This window comes from Ceratotherium simum, chromosome 18 (genome assembly GCF_057802395.1).
Source record: "Ceratotherium simum simum isolate JZ-2026a chromosome 18, ASM5780239v1, whole genome shotgun sequence".
Lineage (NCBI taxonomy): Eukaryota > Metazoa > Chordata > Mammalia > Perissodactyla > Rhinocerotidae > Ceratotherium > Ceratotherium simum.
This window is the reverse complement of record NC_141917.1, coordinates 5,569,796-5,588,781: the sequence shown is the minus strand read 5'-3', so window position 1 is coordinate 5,588,781 and position 18,986 is coordinate 5,569,796. Positions and strand designations below refer to the sequence as shown.

General features: G+C 40.3%; 1 protein-coding gene across 1 annotated transcript in view; it reads left to right on the top strand.

Annotated features, from left to right (window-relative positions):
• Positions 1 to 56: 56 nt before the first annotated feature.
• NSUN2 (NOP2/Sun RNA methyltransferase 2) overlaps positions 57 to 18,986 on the top strand; it is a 28,365-nt gene continuing 9,435 nt past the window's right edge. The window contains exons 1-12 of the mRNA XM_004440062.3: positions 57 to 203; positions 322 to 479; positions 1,118 to 1,222; positions 4,782 to 4,887; positions 7,579 to 7,650; positions 8,467 to 8,551; positions 9,801 to 9,993; positions 11,853 to 11,927; positions 13,550 to 13,680; positions 16,187 to 16,260; positions 16,848 to 16,978; positions 17,340 to 17,436. Coding sequence (XP_004440119.3) covers positions 108 to 203; positions 322 to 479; positions 1,118 to 1,222; positions 4,782 to 4,887; positions 7,579 to 7,650; positions 8,467 to 8,551; positions 9,801 to 9,993; positions 11,853 to 11,927; positions 13,550 to 13,680; positions 16,187 to 16,260; positions 16,848 to 16,978; positions 17,340 to 17,436 — 1,323 coding nt within the window. The 5' untranslated portion in view covers positions 57 to 107. The remainder of the gene's footprint in view (positions 204 to 321; positions 480 to 1,117; positions 1,223 to 4,781; positions 4,888 to 7,578; positions 7,651 to 8,466; positions 8,552 to 9,800; positions 9,994 to 11,852; positions 11,928 to 13,549; positions 13,681 to 16,186; positions 16,261 to 16,847; positions 16,979 to 17,339; positions 17,437 to 18,986) is intronic.

Here is an 18,986-nt window from a genome sequence, read left to right as displayed (position 1 = left end):
AGGCGCGGCTCGCGGGGGCCTCAGCTCAGCCCGGAAGTCCGGCGGCGGCGGCGGCGGCGGCGTTGGCGGGCCGGTGGGCGCGGGTAGTGTGCGTGGCTGCCGCGGCCATGGGGCGGCGGGCGCGGGGCCGGCGGCTCCAGCAGCAGCAGCGGGCCGGCGGCGCGGAGGACGGCGCCGAGGGCGGCGGGAAGCGCAATGAGGCGGTAGGAGCTGGGGCGAAGGCGCGCCGGGGCCTCGCGTGGGCCTCACCGACCCCGTGGCTAGCGGGGCGGCGGGGGGCGGCTCCTCGGGCCCTGGGTAGACGTCCCTCTCGTTCCGCAGGGCTGGGAAGGCGGGTACCCGGAGATCATCAAGGAGAACAAACTCTTCGAGCACTACTACCAGGAGCTCAAGATCGTGCCCGAGGGCGAGTGGGACCAGTTCATGGGAGCGCTTCGGGAGCCCCTCCCGGCCACGTTGAGAATTACTGGTTATAAAAGGTAGCGCGCCTTGCCGGATTTCCTTGAGAGTAGTTATTAGGGGGCCCAAGGTTGAAAATGAGCACGTTTTCCCCAAGAAGTGTTACAGTGCTACAGAACCGCTGCACATCAGCCGTGTGGATTCTAGAGTCTGGAAGCACTGAGGACGGAGCACAAGGGTCCAGTGGAATGGGTTAAGGAGGTATTTCGAGTTGGGAGGCTAGAATAAGAAACGAAAATGCAACCTGAGAAAGGGTTGACTCCTGGGGATTCGTGAGCTGAGGATGCTGGCCCTTTAGAACGCGTGAGAATTTGCGACATTACCGAATTTGCTTAAAACTTTTGGCTCTCTTCTTCTCTTTTTAAATCTTTGTGGTTATATCTTTCCAAAATCGATTGCAAGTAAAAATGGAACTGTAGGAACATTTAGGAGGGAAGGAATGTACTAGGATTGCATTTAGTTGTCCTTTAGTGATTAGACAATGAAGATTCTTTAAATTTTGAAGGAATAGAATAAAAAGGCAGTGATTAAGGAATGTCTTCTCTCCATGCAAAGATGATTTTAGTTTTAAAACCTTTGTAATCTTAAATTTACGAGAAGATAAAATATATTAAATTAGCTTTTCAGATCAGTTTGAAATGTGTTTACTTTTTAATAGCCACGCAAAAGAGATTCTCCATTGCTTAAAGAACAAGTATTTCAAGGAATTGGAGGACCTGGAGGTGGATGGTCAGAAAGTTGAAGTTCCACAGCCCCTGAGTTGGTAGGTACAACAGGGCTTTATGCTGTTGGATGTTTCTTGGGGATTTTAATCTTTGTCACTTGAATGTATTTCTTAGTGATGGATTTGTTGTTAACATGAAAGAACCTGAATATACTTCCCGGACATCCTTATGTGCCTTTACCCAGTGCTTTTTATCAATATTACTTTACATTGGTGTGCAAATTTTCCTGTGTGATTTGCAGCTCTTTATGTTTGAATCACTGAGTTGAGTTAATTTTTCCAAGTTGATCCAGCCTCTTTCTTTCCGTGATGTTACCACTTTTACCATTTCCATGTAAACCCCTTGTGTTCTCACGTCAGAACTGATGCAGAGTGGCTTCTCTACCTTCAGAAAAAGGACAGACTTAACCTGACAGAAGTTCTCCAAGGCTGCCCAGCTGATTCTGTATTTCCACTGTCTCCAGCGCCCAAGCACACTGCAGCCCTCCGTGCTAACCCTTTCTTTACCTGGTCTGTAGGTTGTTTCTCATGGCCCAGTTCAAGTCTCAGTTGTCTGAAGATGATGCCTTGTGTCGACAGCATAGGCTGTCTTGCGAAATGCCTGGAGGACTCAAGCACAAACTATAGAAATGCCATGACCTGGGTTAATTTATAGATATTAAAGTAAATTGTTATAGTTCCACATTTCAGGTTATCAACTTTGAGACATTGAGAGTTCTTACAAGACAGAAGAAATTATTTTAAATGATTGCCATAAAAAGGTGAATTTTACCAGCATTTTCTGGCAACTGTTGGAGATTTTGACTATTCAAGTGTATGAGTTATCTTTCCTCTGTAGATACCCATTAGCAATGGCAAACCAGGGTCAGGTTTTCATTAATCATGGGCCATGGATTTGCTTGCTTTTCTTTTTTCGTTGGCCATTTGGATTTCCAGTGTCCAAATCACGGATGTGCGCAGCACACACATTTTGAATGAATGCTGAATGGCCAGATGCTAAAATTGTATTCAGCCAAGGTTGTCTGTGGTTGAAGAATGAAAGTGAATCACTGTCTCATAACAGCCAGTCATTCTCTTCATCTTATTGTTTGCTTTAATTTTCTGAACACAGCTGAAGGGTGTGAAGAACATATTGTAGGATTTGGGTTCCTAATACTCAGCTTTTTCCATTATCAGTGACAGTTGCTTGACGGTTTTACTGTATAAACATTTATTTAATCAAACTCACTTGGCAAGTGTGGGATACCCATAAATCTCTCAGCAAGCAAGTAAAGCAGACACTTAACCAAGGTATCTGGTGGTTTTCTGTGTTGTTCAGAAAACAAAAAGAGATCATATGTTATTCTTAACCTTTTGGTACACAGTGGGATAAAATTTAGCAAAGTGTTTTTGGGAACCATGTTTTCCAGAAGGAATATTAAGTATAGGATTTATACCTTAGGTAGATTTCATTTTTTTTTCCTTACTCTTCATAGACTCAGAATTGTAAGGAGTTATCCTAAAGCGTTCTTATAAAAGCCTTTTTTTGACAATACGTTGTTGAGAACATACCTTATCATCATTCTGTTTATGTCTGGATTGAAGGTGATTTATCATAGATGTTGTACGTATTTACAGAGATTTTATTGTACCTTAAGAATTATTGAGATGTAAAGGTGACAGTGGTGCTTATAAGTTATCCTCAAAAGACACGAAAAGTTTCCAAATAGGACTTCAAAGATTGGAGCTAAATTTGAATTACGTAACTAAACATTCAGTATAGTTCTTTGAGATTACGTTGTTTGATGTTAAAATCTACAAAGATTTTAATAAACGTTTGTTGACTCAAAAATGTTTCGTTCCTAAAGGTATATATGAAACATACTTTTTATTCATTTTAACTGCCAGTTTGTTTTTGTATTTAACTGTTTGAAAGTTCTTAAATAGTTTTTTCATAAGATTAACAGCTTTCACAATCATAGTTACTTGAAGTAGAATTGTAATCTTGTTACAGTAAGTTTACATTTTAACTCTTAGAAATTCAACCTGTAAGGCACATGAAGAAATGTTCACTCAGGTTATATCTAGACTGCTGATCTGTATTTGAAAACAAAAATTCACCCATTGACAAAAACTAATGACAGGGAGCATTCCAGTTAATGATGTTTTGGTGAATTGGTAAGGTAGTAACTTGACATGATTATACTGTCGTTCATCACAGCCAGGTCAGGGTTGTCAGAAATTTTGTAAAAGTCGACTTTTGGCTATTCAGCCTTGCAAAAGTTGCAGTGGGATGGCAGATTTTGCAGAATACTATAGCTAAAGCCAAATGTGAGTGTATCTGTACCATTTCACCTCTAATGAGGAGTATTTAAAACTAAACTCTTATTTTTTTAGTTGCCTGGTAAGTATGATTGTATTTTGCTTTTATATTTTTGTAACAGGTTAAATACTGAAGAGGAAACCAGGTGTAGGAAATAGAATGAAAGCACTGGGGACCTTTGGAGGGTGGCCATGAGCAGGTTCAGCCAGTTTAACCTTCGTTATTTGGTAGAAAGAACTTTTCAAATGTATTTCATAGTATGACATTTGAGCAGTGTCTTAAAATCTTAAGGCTTGAGTTTGTTTCTGTCAATTGATCACTCAGTTTCCAAGCAGTCAAATGTATTGTTTTCCAGACATTCTGGTTTTCATGGCTGTCACCTTAGCTGCAGTTTGAGAGTGGAAACATTGTGACCTTGCATTGTTAAGTTAATCTCATTATTACACCTAGGACTTAATAACGTAAATGCTAAAACTGCAGTGGGATTTATCACGGAAGGCCATGTTATGTTTACGTTTGCAGTGGGTGAATTGAGCGTGGCTGTGTGTCATATCAGTGTACTGACTTTTGCACTTGGAGATCAGTGGACGGGTGCAAGCCAAGTTTAAAAACACATTTCCTAATCACTGACATCCATCATTTACAGAAAGTTCAAATATATTCACAGAAACGGCAGGAGATGCTGCATTCTTACATCTGTAAATAACAACCTAGGAGGTCAAATTAACACGTTGGTGCTTTCCAAGGTTTCTTGATATGTAAAACATTTCAGTAAATTATTGGACTGGTTTGTTTTAGAAATAGTGAAAGATATAATAAAAAAGATTATAATCAAATGTTTGTCCAACATTCTGATACCTGCCTTACTGCATTATTTTATTGTGTATCGTGTGCACTTCTTTAAACTTAAGTAATTTGTTATCTTACGTCTTTTTTTCTGGTGACCTCTATACCATCCTTAATTTACTATACATAGCGAAGAGCAGAGGAGTCTGCACTTTTTCATCTGTTCTTGAACATTCCTCATTAAAATTTTGTAATGATATCATATGCATATGTCTCTTGTAAGCCTCCAGCTTTCCTGTGTCTGTGTGGGCTGTGATACAGTTAGAACAGTGCTCCGTATGTCCCAGTGACGTCTCGCACTGTCGGCTGACTGTGCTTGAGGGGACGGTGGGTGTGAGCAAGTAGGACAAAACTGGGTGTTTCATTTGGTATGTGACCTGTATAAGGAAGTCACTAAGGGAGCACTTTAATGTATATAATCCATAAGTGTTTTACTTTCTTTTTGGTCAGGTATCCTGAAGAACTTGCCTGGCACACAAATTTAAGTCGAAAAATCTTGAGAAAGTCTCCACAACTGGAAAAGTTTCACCAGTTTCTAGTTAGCGAAACTGAATCTGTGAGTAGATTTCTTTTGATTTGCTGGTTTCCTTAAAGCTTTACCGTGCATTAGTTTTATATTTTAACCATGCTTGTTAACTGGGAGCAATTAGGTAGATAAGGCATGCAGAAAAGACACCTTCCAGTGTCTGTGCCACCTTCAATTTCTGGTTATTTATATAGCCGTTATCTTCTTTGGCTCATCTAATCCTGAAATTTAGTGAGGACTTCATCACAGTTGTTGCCTTGATTTATCGTTTCTTGCCGCTCCTGGGTTTTGTGGCTGCAGAGCTGGGGTGAGCACAGCACTCTCCCTCTGGATGGGGTGTCACTCAGGAGACCACTTCTCAGTCCACTCTCACGTCCTTCTTAGGTGCACGTGCCAGGGGCCTGTCGCACAGAAAAAGTAATGTGTTCTTATGGCCCTGTTATTTATTTTATTAAAGTGAGGTTTTTAAACTCACTTTTTATCACTTCTGTTTTTTCTTGCTCCTGTCTATACTTGACCTTTGCCAAAACAAACAAACAAACATACAGAAAACACCTAAATAGGACAACTTTGGTTCTCAAAAACGACCTCTCTGTTTCTTTGCCATACCAAATTCCTCGATTATAGTTTAGTCACTGAACTGCTTACCTCTAGCATCAAACCTTCTCCAACAGAATAGCTGTTCCCTCATGCAATATGTGATTAAATGAACATCCATAAAGTCTAGATATTTTAAGCTTTGCTGTTTTCTTCTTATTCTTTTGGAATTCTTAGTAGTCTCACATTTTAAATTCAGGAATTTCTCTGTCCTGTTTTCTAATCTCCTTTTTCTAGCCAAGGAAACCTCACTGTCACCAGATGATGCTTATTTCATTCTGGGCTTCTCTGTCCACTCAACAGAATTGTCATGCTTCCCGTGTTTTTTTCTGGAAGCCGTAACCGATTCAGAAACCCTTTACCTTGCCCAGTTAGTTCTAACCTCTGCTTGACCGACAGCTGTTTCCTACCACGGTGGCTTTCTGTCCATTTAGGTAACCTGGTAAACTGAGCTCTGTCTCTGCCTGTGGCCCCCCCGCCCACCAGCTTTAGTAAGGAATAAAGGGAAGTAAGCACTGCCACATACCCAATTCTGTATTTGGGCCAGTACAAGAAAGGATTCTCTGGCTCAGCTTTTAATCTAGAACAAATCAGGTCTGAGCTTCAGCAGAGCAGAGGCTTTGTGGGGAATGGAGTGATACACAGTTGTAGGTTGTGAGGTGGCTGCGAAAGGTGGAGGAGATGGGAGTTTAGTGTTGGTAGCGTGTATTGTTAGGAGCCAGTCTGGGTTTTTATCAGGAGTCAGCAGGGTGAGATAGTTTCTGGGTTCTTCAAAGCTGGCTGCAAAACCTCTTCAAAGCGTGTCTGTGAATCAGGTGACTCAACGGCTGGGAAGTCTGTAGTCGTGGCCTAATGTCTCCATCCCACTTCAATGCTTTAATTGAAAACTTGGATGAAAACAGGGCAGGCTTATCAGAATCACAGGTATAACACAGAGCTTGGAATCACTGTGCCGGTGAGTCTATCAGGATTCAGTCTTTACAGACTCGATGCTGGCCAGAAACCCATGAGGTAAAAATTAGCAGGTGTGAATGTACAAGTTGGTCAGATGCATAAGTATGAGAGGGTGGCTGTTCAAGTACAAAAGACCTGTGTTGTAATGGAGCAGAAGCCGCCTGGTAGCTGCTGTGAGATAGCCTTTTTTCTTTTTTTTTTTTTAAGCATTTGTTCTTAAGGCTGTTAAGATAGAGTTGTGATTGAGGCGAGTGCTGGACTTAATCAAGGAAGTTTTGTCCGAATCTGAACAGTTTTACGTTTTAACAGATGCCCTGGCCCGTCAGCAAAGATCTTGAGGAGGGATGATTTAGTGAGGAATTTTAGATACTGTTTCTCTTTGAGAAGCAAAAAGAGGAGCAGTGGTTGATGTCTTTATCTTTTTGAGAGGCATTTCTCAGGAATAGAAAGCAGATGTGGTCTGTCCTGAAAACAGAGGAGGACTAAGAAATAGAAGTTATAATTTTAGCTAAAGGGGAAAAACTTCCCAACAGTGACTTTCTGTCTTGTGCGTGTTTTGGTTACTCCTGTTACTGAAGGTATTTCAGTGGCATTGTCTACTTTTGAGAGATGGTCATCCATCTTCCATACTTTCTTAAGATGGCGGATTGGGACTATGTAAGCTTAAAGTCCCCTTTTTAAATAAAATTTAGTATTATACCTGCATTTCTGATATTCTGACAGTAAGTTTTGGTATTAATGGTCATCCCTACTTAGCCTTTAGTTAGCAACCATTTATCTCCTACTACAGAAATCTGTCCCACTTATTTATTTATTTATTTATTTAACTTATTTTCCCCCAAAGCCCCAGTAGATAGTTGTATGTCATAGTTGCACATCCTTCTAGTTGCTGTATGTGGGACACGGCCTCAGCATGGCCGGAGAAGTGGTTCCTCGGTGCACATCTGGGATCCGAACCCCGGGTTGCCAGCAGCGGAGCGCGCGCACTTAACCGCTAAGCCACGGGGCCGGCCCTCTGTCCCGCTTATTTAATGTTTGTGTGATAGTACTGACTTTTTCGTTTGTGTCTGAATATATGGTCTTTTTCTGTTGCACTTGAAATAATGCCCAACATTGAAATCTGCCTTTTTTAATGTTGTCGCTGATTTTTTTAAAAATTTATTTTCTAAGGGAAATATCAGCCGTCAAGAAGCTGTTAGCATGATTCCACCACTGTTGCTGAATGCCCAGCCTCACCATAAGGTACGTGTATTACGTAGAAAATTGCAGTGGCTAGGCTGCCTCTCTGTTTTGTTGAGATCTTTGTTCTTAATATAATTAATCCTTGTTTTTTTTTTCACTTTGGCTACAGTAGAGAATGATATGTATTTTATTTTAGGTTCTTTTTTGCATTTTTATCCTATTTAATTTTTAAAACTCAGATAACTATTTTCTTCCCTTTTCAAGTTTGTTATTAATTTGTTTATTTACTACACAGATTATCCTCAATGGTCTAGACTGACAAAATCAGATTGAAATCACAGTGAACATGTATCGAGAGCTTGTCGCATGCCGAGCATTGTTCTGCATTCTTTTCATGAGTTAATTCATTTATTATCCACACATCCCTGGGAGAGTAGATGCTACCCCGTCCCCATTTTTTCAGATGAGGAAAAGGAGGCAAAAGTTGAAGTTACTGGCCCACGGTTACCGGGCTGGTCAGTGGCTAAGCTGAGGTTTGAACCCCAGCAGCTCTGCCCTGGAGCAGTATGTTATAATACTTCTTGCACTTAATCTCTTTACTCATTCTTCCTTAAATTTATTGCTTTTACTGGTTTCTGATGGCGTTCTATTCCTATCCCCTGGGGGGAGTATCTTTGTCCTTCTGTGATTTGGGGGCAGTATATATTATGAGATCTGTATAAGTTAAATATATCCTGCTATAGTTTCATTCTATAAAGAAATTTAGGTCTTGGGATAGAAGTCAGATACTAGAATGACTCATAAAATTGTTTTAAATTAAATGTAGAATGTTTGACTTCTTAAAATAAAAACATCATTTTCTTGCTTTGTTAACAGATCTTAGACATGTGTGCAGCACCTGGATCAAAGACCGCACAGTTAATTGAGATGCTGCATGCCGACATGAATGTCCCTTTCCCAGGTATGCGCTGGGCTGGCACTTCAGAGGGTAGGAATGCTGCTTTTGGTGGGTTGTAGGTGAGGAAAAGATAACAACATTGCTTCAAGCCTCCTGTGACAAGTCGGTGGGTTTTCTCTCTCTGAAAGTAGATCTGGACATTTTGCACACCACCATCACTAGTTCTCAAACTAGATTTTGTACATTGTGGGAAGGGAACCTTTATTTTAGAATTATGTGTGTTTTCTATAAAAGCAAATAGTGTTTATTTATTAAGCTGTAGCAGAGATTGCAGTTTGAATTTTCAGTAGTAACAGTTTTGCGTTGGTTTTTGTGTTTTTTGATTACTTACTGCCTATGTGAGAGGCAGTAGAGTATAGTTGTTAAGAGCTGCCCGGACTCCCAGGTTCAAATCTCACCACCATTTAATAGGCAAGGTTCGTGACATTACTAGACATCACTTAGGGAATGGACATCGGTCCTGAACTCAGGGGATGGTATATAGAATTGCAGAGTGCTCAGGAAATGGCAGCTATTACAGTATCACTGCTGCTCCTTCATAGGGGTTCTTTTAAGAAGTGAAAAATACTGTTCATAGTGTGTGCTAGTCTTGTAATATTTTTATCTGCCTTTATCTCATATTGCTTCCTTTTGTTTAAGCCAGCTGCTCTAGTTCTGTTTTAATGTGCATGCTTGTTAGCTGTGTTTTTTAAGTCCTCTTTTCTGTGATAAATATCTGTATCACAGAAGTTGAAGTGATAAGAGGCAGCCCCCAGGAAACTTCCCAGAAGCAGCTCTTAGCCAGGGGTGCAGATTCGAATTTCCCAGGGAACAGCATAGACATACAGGAGACTAGACCCCACCCTAGGTGTCTGATCTGCAGAGTCTAGCAGGGGGCCCCAGCACACATGCAGCATTTTAAACACTTGTTCAGTGATTCTGTTGTTTTCTACACCTTTTTTTATCCCATTACCTCCTTCTTTTTTATAAATAGTTATTAACAAAAGACATTTTTGGCACAGTAATTTGTACAAAGTGAATAATTGTTGAAAAAAATGAATCTTGAAGTTTGGAAGTTTGAGGTGACCATAAAATCTATGCTGAGCCACCGGGTTCCTTTTTGGACTGCTTATGTCGTTCCTGCACATCTTAAGCTCTGGTCTTAAATTTGGTGGATTGCCGCTTCTCCTCTGCCAACATACAGTTTATGTATTTCAGGAAGTTATTCTTCTTATGCTGCATTTCACTTGACCCTACAATTTTCTATTTCCAGAGGGATTTGTCATCGCTAATGATGTGGACAACAAGCGCTGCTATCTGCTTGTTCATCAAGCCAAAAGGTTGAGCAGTCCCTGCATCATGGTGGTCAACCACGATGCGTCCAGCATACCTAGACTCCAAATAGACGTGAACGGAAGGAAAGAGGTTCTCTTCTATGATCGCATTTTGTGTGATGTCCCTTGCAGGTATTTATATTATTCAGAGGCCAGAAAGCCTGAAATCCACTAAGGAATCAAATCAAATATAGACTGAAATGAAGCTGCACGTGAACACATGCACAAGTGTTTGTTTGATTCTTGTGGCAGCTGATGTGAAGAGAGGGACGTCATGAGCCTCAATCAGAAGACAGACACTCAAAATCTTAGTGATGAACAGCACAGCAGACTTAGGATACGGAACAACAAGGGATGGTTTTGATAAGTAATCTTAAAAAAATATATAAAGAAAACAGCTGAGAGGAAAATAACACCGTAGACTCTCAGTGTGGTGCATTTCAGGATATTGCTGGGAGTGATGTGCTCATCCCAGGTATTTATGTTCGTACTGCCAGTGGGTACATAAAACACTTTATTGTAGAATGATACGTGGTCACATTGGGTCTTAATGGTAAGTCTTGTTATTTAGCACCATGAAATTTAGGAGTTCAAACTTTGAGAAACTCATTTTACCAGTATTTATACACATACCTTCCTTCAAGTTTTACATATAAATTTTAGAATTGTAGAGTTTACCCTTAAAAGAATTTCTTGGCATAACTGAGTTTTTCCACAAAGAAAAGAATAAAACGAAAGATGTCTGTTAAGTTCCTGGAGGCAGTGACATAGATGATGATCACAGTTTAATGCCTTCTGAACACATGAATTTGTCAAGTGCAAAATGGCCACAAAACTGTTAGCACTGAACACAGTGTTTACTATGACACAGCAATGTTAAGTTTCATCTTGTTTAAACAAGCGACAGGTTTACTGCTATTGGCAGAACTCAGTTTGAAAATTGTAGCTGGTAGCTCTGAAGGTGGCTGAGTTTCAAAATACGTGAAAGAATTCCCCTTTAAAGTAAATTTAAAATAGGTCATGGACTACATCCCTTTTCCTCTGGGTTGCAGTTTTATAGTTTTCCTTTGAATCAGTTATTTTCTCATTCCTCTGTTCTTTTGATCAGAAATATAACTCATTTCTCGTATCATATTGTGAGAACGAAGTGACCTCACAAGCACTAAGTTGTAAGCTGAGGAAATTGATGCAAGTATGGTGGAATTTTAAGCCACCACCACACAAGTGAAGTATGTCATTGGAAAGCCATTATATCTCATAGGACATTTTCATCCTGCAGACTCTTCACCTCAAGGACATGTGGCTAGACCACCAAGGAAAATTAGCTTTACAGAGAAAGCCAACAGATGCAGGAGTTACCCCAGAAAAACTGGGCAGATAAAATTAGATGCAGACAGAAAGATTAATGGATCAAGTCTGTATTATAAAATTTACATGGAAATAATTTCCATTAAGTAGAAAATCAAAAATGTTTAACTGTGATATATAGAAAAATCTTAGTGAAGAAATTAAGTTGGCTTAATTGAGTTTGCTGTGTGGAAAGTCCTTTATGAGTCTGTTTATCAGTATTCGTGTAATTCTGATTTAAATGCCACTGTGGATTAACTGAGTTTGTAAGTAGCAGGATCAAAATGTCTTATATGTATTCATGGTTCTGTGTTCTAGGCCTGAAAATTAGTTTTGCTAGTTATTTCTGTCAACTGGAAGCAAATTACTCTTTCTTTAAGTGTTGAATGAGGTTTCCTTGTCAAATCTTTTATTTCCCTAATTGAATTGAAAATTGAAGTATAATTAAAAAGTTTAATGTATTAGTGTGTCCCCAAGACAGAAATAGCAAGTTGATTGTAGTTTGTGAGAATTTAGATTGTTTTCTAATTGGTATTTATTATAATAATACCTGTTTTGTAATTTAGCTTGAACATGACATATTTGTTAAATTCTAATCATCTATCTGTACAGAGTTTTAAGTTCTTAAATATCTTTCTTTCCAGTGGAGATGGCACTATGAGAAAAAACATTGATGTTTGGAAAAAGTGGACCACCTTAAATAGCTTGCAGCTGCATGGGTAAATAAAACCGTAGCATTGTTTGACAAATAGATGAGTAAAGATTTATTGTTGAATTAGCTAACTGAGCACCCAGATCTTTAATGGACTGACTAAGCATCAGAGTGTTAATGGCCACCTTCATGAGAGTTTGCTTATATATCAGAAATAGTTGTTTTTAAAACCCTTTTTTTGTGTGTGTGGGGAATATCAGCCCTGAGCTAACATCTGATGCCAATCCTCCTTTTTTTGCTGAGGAAGATTGGCCCTGGGCTAACATCTGTGCCTATTCTCCTCTACTTTATATGGGACGCCGCCACAGCATGGCTGACAAGCGGTGCATCGGTGTGCGCCCGGGATCCGAACCCACGAACCCCGGGCCGCCGCAGCAGAGCGCGTGCACTTAAAGGCTACGCCACTGGGCCTGCCCCATTTAAAACATTTTAAGAGTAGTAAATAGAAGATTGTATGCTTTTCAGGTACACATTTACTAAAAATGCCGTTTATAACAATTTCCTGTAACATTTCAAACGTACATTTTCCATGAAATGACTGTTTATCTTAACTGTCTTACTAATCTTTCTCCTCTGTTTTCTGTTCTTTTGTGTTGAATTATTTCGCTTAACATTTTGATCTCTTAGAAGTATTTTTGATTGGCTTTTTTATGATGGGAAAAATGTTCATTAAAGAAAATTTTAAAACAATTCTTAAAAGTAGAAGGAAAAAGAAAATCCCATAACTCAAAGATAACTTCAGTAATGTCTCGTGTATTGTAGTGTTTTTTTATGCAGAGGGATTTTTAAAATACCTGTTTTGAGCAGTTTTGACTGTATTATGTACAGAGCTTTGTATTTTTTTTCATTTAACATTGAAAGTTATACATTCTTCAAGGTAGAACTGTGCTTGATCTAAAGAGCACTAATGAATATTCACCATAAAGAACTCCAGCAGGGCCGGCCCCATGGCTTAGCGGTGAAGTGCACGGGCTCCGCTGCTGGCGGCCCGGGTTTGGATCCCGGGCGCGCACTGACGCACCGCTGCTTCGGCCATGCTGAGGCCTCGTCCCACGTACAGCAACTAGAAGGATGTGCAGCTATGACATACAACTATCTACTGGGGCTTTGGGGGAAAACATAAATAAGTAAAAATTATAAAAAAAAGAACTCCAGCAGCAGATTTTGTTTCTCTCTAAACACTTAGCACTGTTTTTGTGAAACAAACATTAGGATTAGAACGTACAGTGATACAAATGGTTCACAGAAAGAGAACTCAGATATTTGTACAAGTTTAGAGGCTTTTTAATAGTGAAATTCATCTAATATCTTGAATTCGGTTGGTGATCAGCTTTATGCTTTGCTCATTGACGTGTTAGGAAAGGCACACAGAACAGTAGAACCCTTGTTTATATAAATAGATGGTTTTTTTATCAACAGGAACCACTTTATATAGGTTTACTCTAACTTCATTTAGAACCTTAAAAAATTTTTTCTTTATGGAAATTGTTCATTTTACCTGGAGTATTTTCTTCTTTATTGTATCTGTCATAAAAGCTTGTAATAAATGTATGATATAATAGGTGCCTGTAATGTATGTGCTGTGCAGGTTTTGTTTGGTCTTAGGGTAACCTAGTATCTAATCCTTAGCTTACAGCTGCGGATTGCCACGAGAGGTGCAGAACAGCTGGTGGACGGCGGTAGGATGGTGTATTCCACGTGTTCACTAAACCCTATTGAAGATGAGGCAGTCATAGCTGCTTTACTGGAAAAGAGTGAAGGTAAGCATGCTTGACGAAGCTTTTAATAAAAGCAAGTACTTTTCAGAAATCTTGTTTATTGCTATATTGTATATTTCTGTAGACCTTTTTCTGAGCATTTGCTTATGTGATTAGTCTATAACTATAAACTCTAAAGTGAGATATCCCTAATTAAAAACATGTTTATATAATGGATTTGTTGTATTTCATGAATTATGAAGTTTGCCCATTTTGTTTCTCCAAGTTTGAAAGATATGGTTTAAAAAAAAATTTTAATTATGGTAAAACACAAGTAATGTAAAATTTACTGTGTTACCTATTTTTAAGTATACAATTTAGTAGTGTTAAGTACATTCACATTGTTGTGCAGCCATCTCCAGAGCTCTTCGTCTTGCAAAACTGAAATTCTGGACCCAGTAAACCACTCCACATTATCGTCTTCCCACCATTGAGTTTTCTGTCTCTATGTTTGATCCCTCTAGGTATGTTGTGAGTGAAATCATATGGTATCTGTCTTTTTGTGACTGGGTTTTTCACTTAGCATAATGTTTTCAAGGTTTATCCATGTCGTAGCCTGTATCAGAATTTCATTCTTTTTTAAGGCTGAATAATGTTCCATTGTATGTATAGACCACATTTTGTTTATCCATTCATCCATCTATGGATATTTCAGTTGCTTCCTCGTTTTAGCTATTGTGAATAATGCTACTAGGAACATGGCTGTATGAATAACTCTTTGAGATCCTGCTTTCAGTTCTCTTGGGTGTATGCCCAGAAGTGGAATTGCTAGATGATGTGATAATTCTATGATTGAGGAACTGCCATACTGTTTTCCACAGCAGCTGCACCATTTCACATTCCCACCAATAGTGCGCAAAGGTTCCAATTTCTCCACATCCTCACCAGCACTTGTTATTTTCTGTTTTTTTGATAATAGTCATCCTAATGGGTGTGAGGTCTTATAACATGGTTTTTTGCCGAGGGACTGGACAGATTGTATGAAATGTTATGAAACAGTAATTTCCATAATGCTTTGGTGTAAAATATTATTTTTCCTGTTATGTTTTCACTGAAATGTTAACCTTTCCCATCATATTCTCCTAAAGTAAATAATGAAAAGTTTCAGACTATGTTTCCAGAATAGAATGCTTCCAAATTTACTACACGTGTGTATGAAGTGACTTGAAACATAAATATTGAAACAAGTATGCATTTCCCGAGGTGGTAGCCACAACTGACCAGGCTTCCAGTTCCCTTCTTCTCAGTGGCTGTGAAGTCAGCCCTCTAATTGTTCACACCTTCGGAGTCCTTGGGACTCGAATTTAATATGTTGTGTTTATCTTGTTTTGCTTTACTTATGTAGGGGTACATAAAGACATGATTTCTGACTGGTGTTTTTGCATGATCCTAATCTCTACGTTTTTGCTGCTGCTTTTATTTCAAAAGGCATGTGAAGGGAAGGACTGTGGGTGATGTAATAGTAAATTTAGCTATGGGTGTGGTACTGTTTTCTTACTGGGCAGGCGGGTTTCCAGTCTAGGTTTTGCCCTCATAGCCGTCTTTCTGCACGCGGTTGTTTCAGACGGTGTTGTAGCTCTTCCTCTCGACCCTGGCAGAGGCGTCGTGTCCACATTCCTTTTTGGGAGAATTAGACCCTTGCTCAGCCTCGTACTTCACAGTTGCTGGGATATTCACTGGAGACAGTGTGGTCCCCTCCTGAAAGTACCCTGGAATTTAGCTGGAGGAAGGGCAGCCGACAAACATCCAGTTTACGAACGCTGGGCCAGCACTGGCAGCTTCTGACCGCATGCTGGCAGGATGTCCCTGGTGAGCCCTGTGCGCTGTTTGATTGAGAAGCCAGTTTCTGTGTACCTGCACTGCTGAGTGTTCACTGTTAAAGGAATAGTGTTCAGACCTGATAGCAGGAGTCAGTGCGATGTTTTTGTCAAAGGTTTCTTACTGTCAGACCTCCCCTTGGGGATTCTTTTGCTTTGTTTTTATAATTGTCCATGCTTTGCACGGCTCCTCTGTGGAGCTTTGTTGGATTTTCCTGTCCCGTGAGGCTGTCAAATCTGTATCCGTGATCTGTGGGTGGTACTTCATTTAAGAGGTTTCCTGTCATGGCCCTGTCTTACAGCTTCTTGTAAGATTGCTACTGTAGACACAGTGTTTTTAAAACTGGACTGATCGTCCTGATGGGCAGTTTTAGAAAACTAACTTGGGTCTAAACCTGAATGTTTAAAAATTTCTACAGTTCACTTTAAATGTCGTTTTTTGGTTCTGGAATGTTTGTTAGCCATAAAAGTGTGAAGACCCGAATCGTCTGACTGGTGCGTATCTAGAAGCCAGGAGTCTCGCCGAGTGTGCATCCGAGGTGGCCTGTGCGGTGGCCGTGAGCCTGGGTGCGTCGTGGGCTCGGCCGCCCACCTCGTTGCTGCAGCTCCATCGAGCTGTAATTCACACACCGTGATGCTTGTTCTAAGTGTGGGATTGAGTGATCTTCAGGAAATCTTTTTTGGATCCATAGGTGCTTTGGAGCTTGCTGACGTGTCTTCGGAGTTGCCGGGACTGAAGTGGATGCCTGGAATCACGCAGTGGAAGGTAATCTCTGTGGGGACTCGAGCTCAGCAGAGCAGCTGCAGCCTAACAGGCTTCCTAGCGTCTTGAAAGTGTGAAAGCATCCACAGTTGGGTAACTTGAGTAAACACTACGTTTGATTATACAGTTTAGAATCAATTTCAAAATGGTATTTAATGACGAAGGGTATGATTATACAAGTATTTTTCTCTGGCCGTGGAACAGTTTTTCTGCCTTTATTCTGCAATTAGAAATCGGCTCTGTTTATTCTCGTCCCTGTCAGTATAGCTTTGCTTTATTTTTTTTATTCACTGGGGATTCAAACTGCCTTTCCAGTATGAAACAATTCACTTTTCAGTTTTAAGCCAGAAACAATCTGATGCTTGTTAAAAAAAAAAAAACCCACACGGAAAATGCTCTATTATAAAATGATCTGTTTTATGGAATAAAAGATTATCACATTTTTATCTTTGCAAATAGTTTTCCTAGTTTTTGGAGACAAATGAGAATCACCATTTATCGTGTTTGAGAGCATTTACACTACCACCCTGTGATTTTTCTTCTTATTAGATGGTGCTGGTAATTTTGAATGCCACCCTCTCATTTTGCAGGTAATGACGAAAGATGGACAGTGGTTTGCAGAGTGGGATGAGGTTCCTCACAGCAGACACACCCAGATTCGACCTACCATGTTCCCACCAAAGGACCCAGAAAAGTTGCAGGCGATGCACCTAGAGCGGTGGTGAGTTTGTGGGGCACTCAGGGTTTAGGGAAGGTGGAGAGGTCGGGCCCTCCAGCATTCCTGCGAGGCCAAGGCTGCACCCCGGGCCAAACTCAGGTATGTGAACTTTCCAGCATGTAAGAACTTCTCAGTGCCTGCTGGCATCGAGCATTTGTGAGCCATGAAAGTGGTTCGGACGTAACTGATAAGACTGGATACTTCATTAACTTTAGACACATTACACAGTGGCCATTCTGTGAGCGAGGGTTGTGTGAATATTACAGTAAGACGTGACTTTTCTAGCACAGATCATCTTTATGGTAAAATACTAAAAGAATGTATTTTGGATCGGTTAAAAAGTATGAATTGTGTTTTTTTTTAGCCTTAGAATATTACCACATCATCAAAATACTGGAGGGTTCTTTGTGGCAGTATTAGTGAAAAAATGTTCAATGCCATGGAATAAACGTCCACCAAAGGTAAATGACTTCCAAAATAACATAGTGTTCCGTGTGATCTTTTTGTGCATTTCAGGCAGAAACTGACAGAGGTTGGTGGAAAGATTTTTAGAGGGTAGAAGGGGGCTGACCCTGAACATGTGATGGGGAAAAATTCAGTTAAGTTTTGAGTTTTCCAAAAAGCAGCAATTTCTTGTAAGGAAGAGATAAGTGTGAAAGGCAGTGTTTGGGGAATGTATTCCTTCTAAATCTTAAATCTAGTTCTTTAATAAAAATTGAAAAGACATCAAGATTGCTCTGTGGCTCTGAATCAGAGCGCCCCCCAGGCTGGCGTCTGTGCTCTGGTAAACACTGTGGGTTGGTTCAGTTCAGCCTGTTGGCAGCTCGACAGCACTCTGCTAGCCTCAGGCCAGCCTGTCTTCACCTGTCGTGAGGGATAATGACAGGCTTTGTCCAGGGCTGGCTGAACTGAAATAGAGAGGGCCTGACCTGTTGCCATGAATGTCAGCTGCCTGCTGGTGGTTAGAAGGGAGGCCACAAAGTCGAGTGGTTGAGAAAGAGGGCAGCCTTCCCAGCCTCAACTTGAAGTTGCCGTTTAATATGTGCTGTCTATCAGTCTTTATCGGTATGTGGCCCCTCTCTGTCAATGCCACTGGCATTGTTTTGTTAGTTTGTATGTCAGCCTTCCATAATCATAGAACACGGCCTGGAATCACAGTCTGAAGGTTTGTTTCTTCCATATCCATGCTTTAAAATTAGGACAAACAATGCTTCGCCTTTAGAGAGACAGAAAGGAAAGCGTTCTCTGGGCTGTGGCTAACCTAGGTTCACGTTGGAAAGGCACGGCCTCACCCTGGCACAGGAAGGGAATGGTCACTTCTGGAGCAGTCCCTCTGCTGTTGGTGGCGGGCTAGGGAACGTTCTCTTGGAGACTGAAAGTCTCCTTGCGTGGTATTCTTGACTCTGCTCAGTCCCAGACTCCTTGGTCGGGAGTAAAGCTGTGGAGCTCGGAGCAGTGCTGTCTGATAGAAATGGGACCCAGTCACAGATACAATTTGTTTTCTTGCAGCCACATTTAAAAAAGTAAACAGGAACAAAAGTGAAATTAATTGTAATAATGTTTTATTTATCCAGGTATATTTAAAATGTTATTTACATGTAATCAAAGTAAGTTATTAATGGGGCAGTTTACGTGCTTTCATACTGAGTTTTTAACATAGTGTGAATTTTACACTCTAAGATATGTCTGACTTTGCACTCGTCACCTTTGAAGTGGTCGAAGTGGTCGGACAGCACATGTCCTGCACAGCACCAGTTTAGAGCCTGTTATACGTACGTGTGCTTCAGATTTACTTGCATTTGGGGCTACGTTGACATTTTTGTCATGTAACCACGTATGTAAGTGGAGTTGGAACTTTTCCTTCAGTCTATCTCCTCTGATGTGGTGTCATTCTTTTTATAACAACTTGGTATTATTTGCTCATTTAAATATTATTACTTCTCCGCATTTCTGTTAACGACGTCAGTTCCTTATTCATTTTGCTGAGTAAATATGTTCTGGTTGCCTGCCC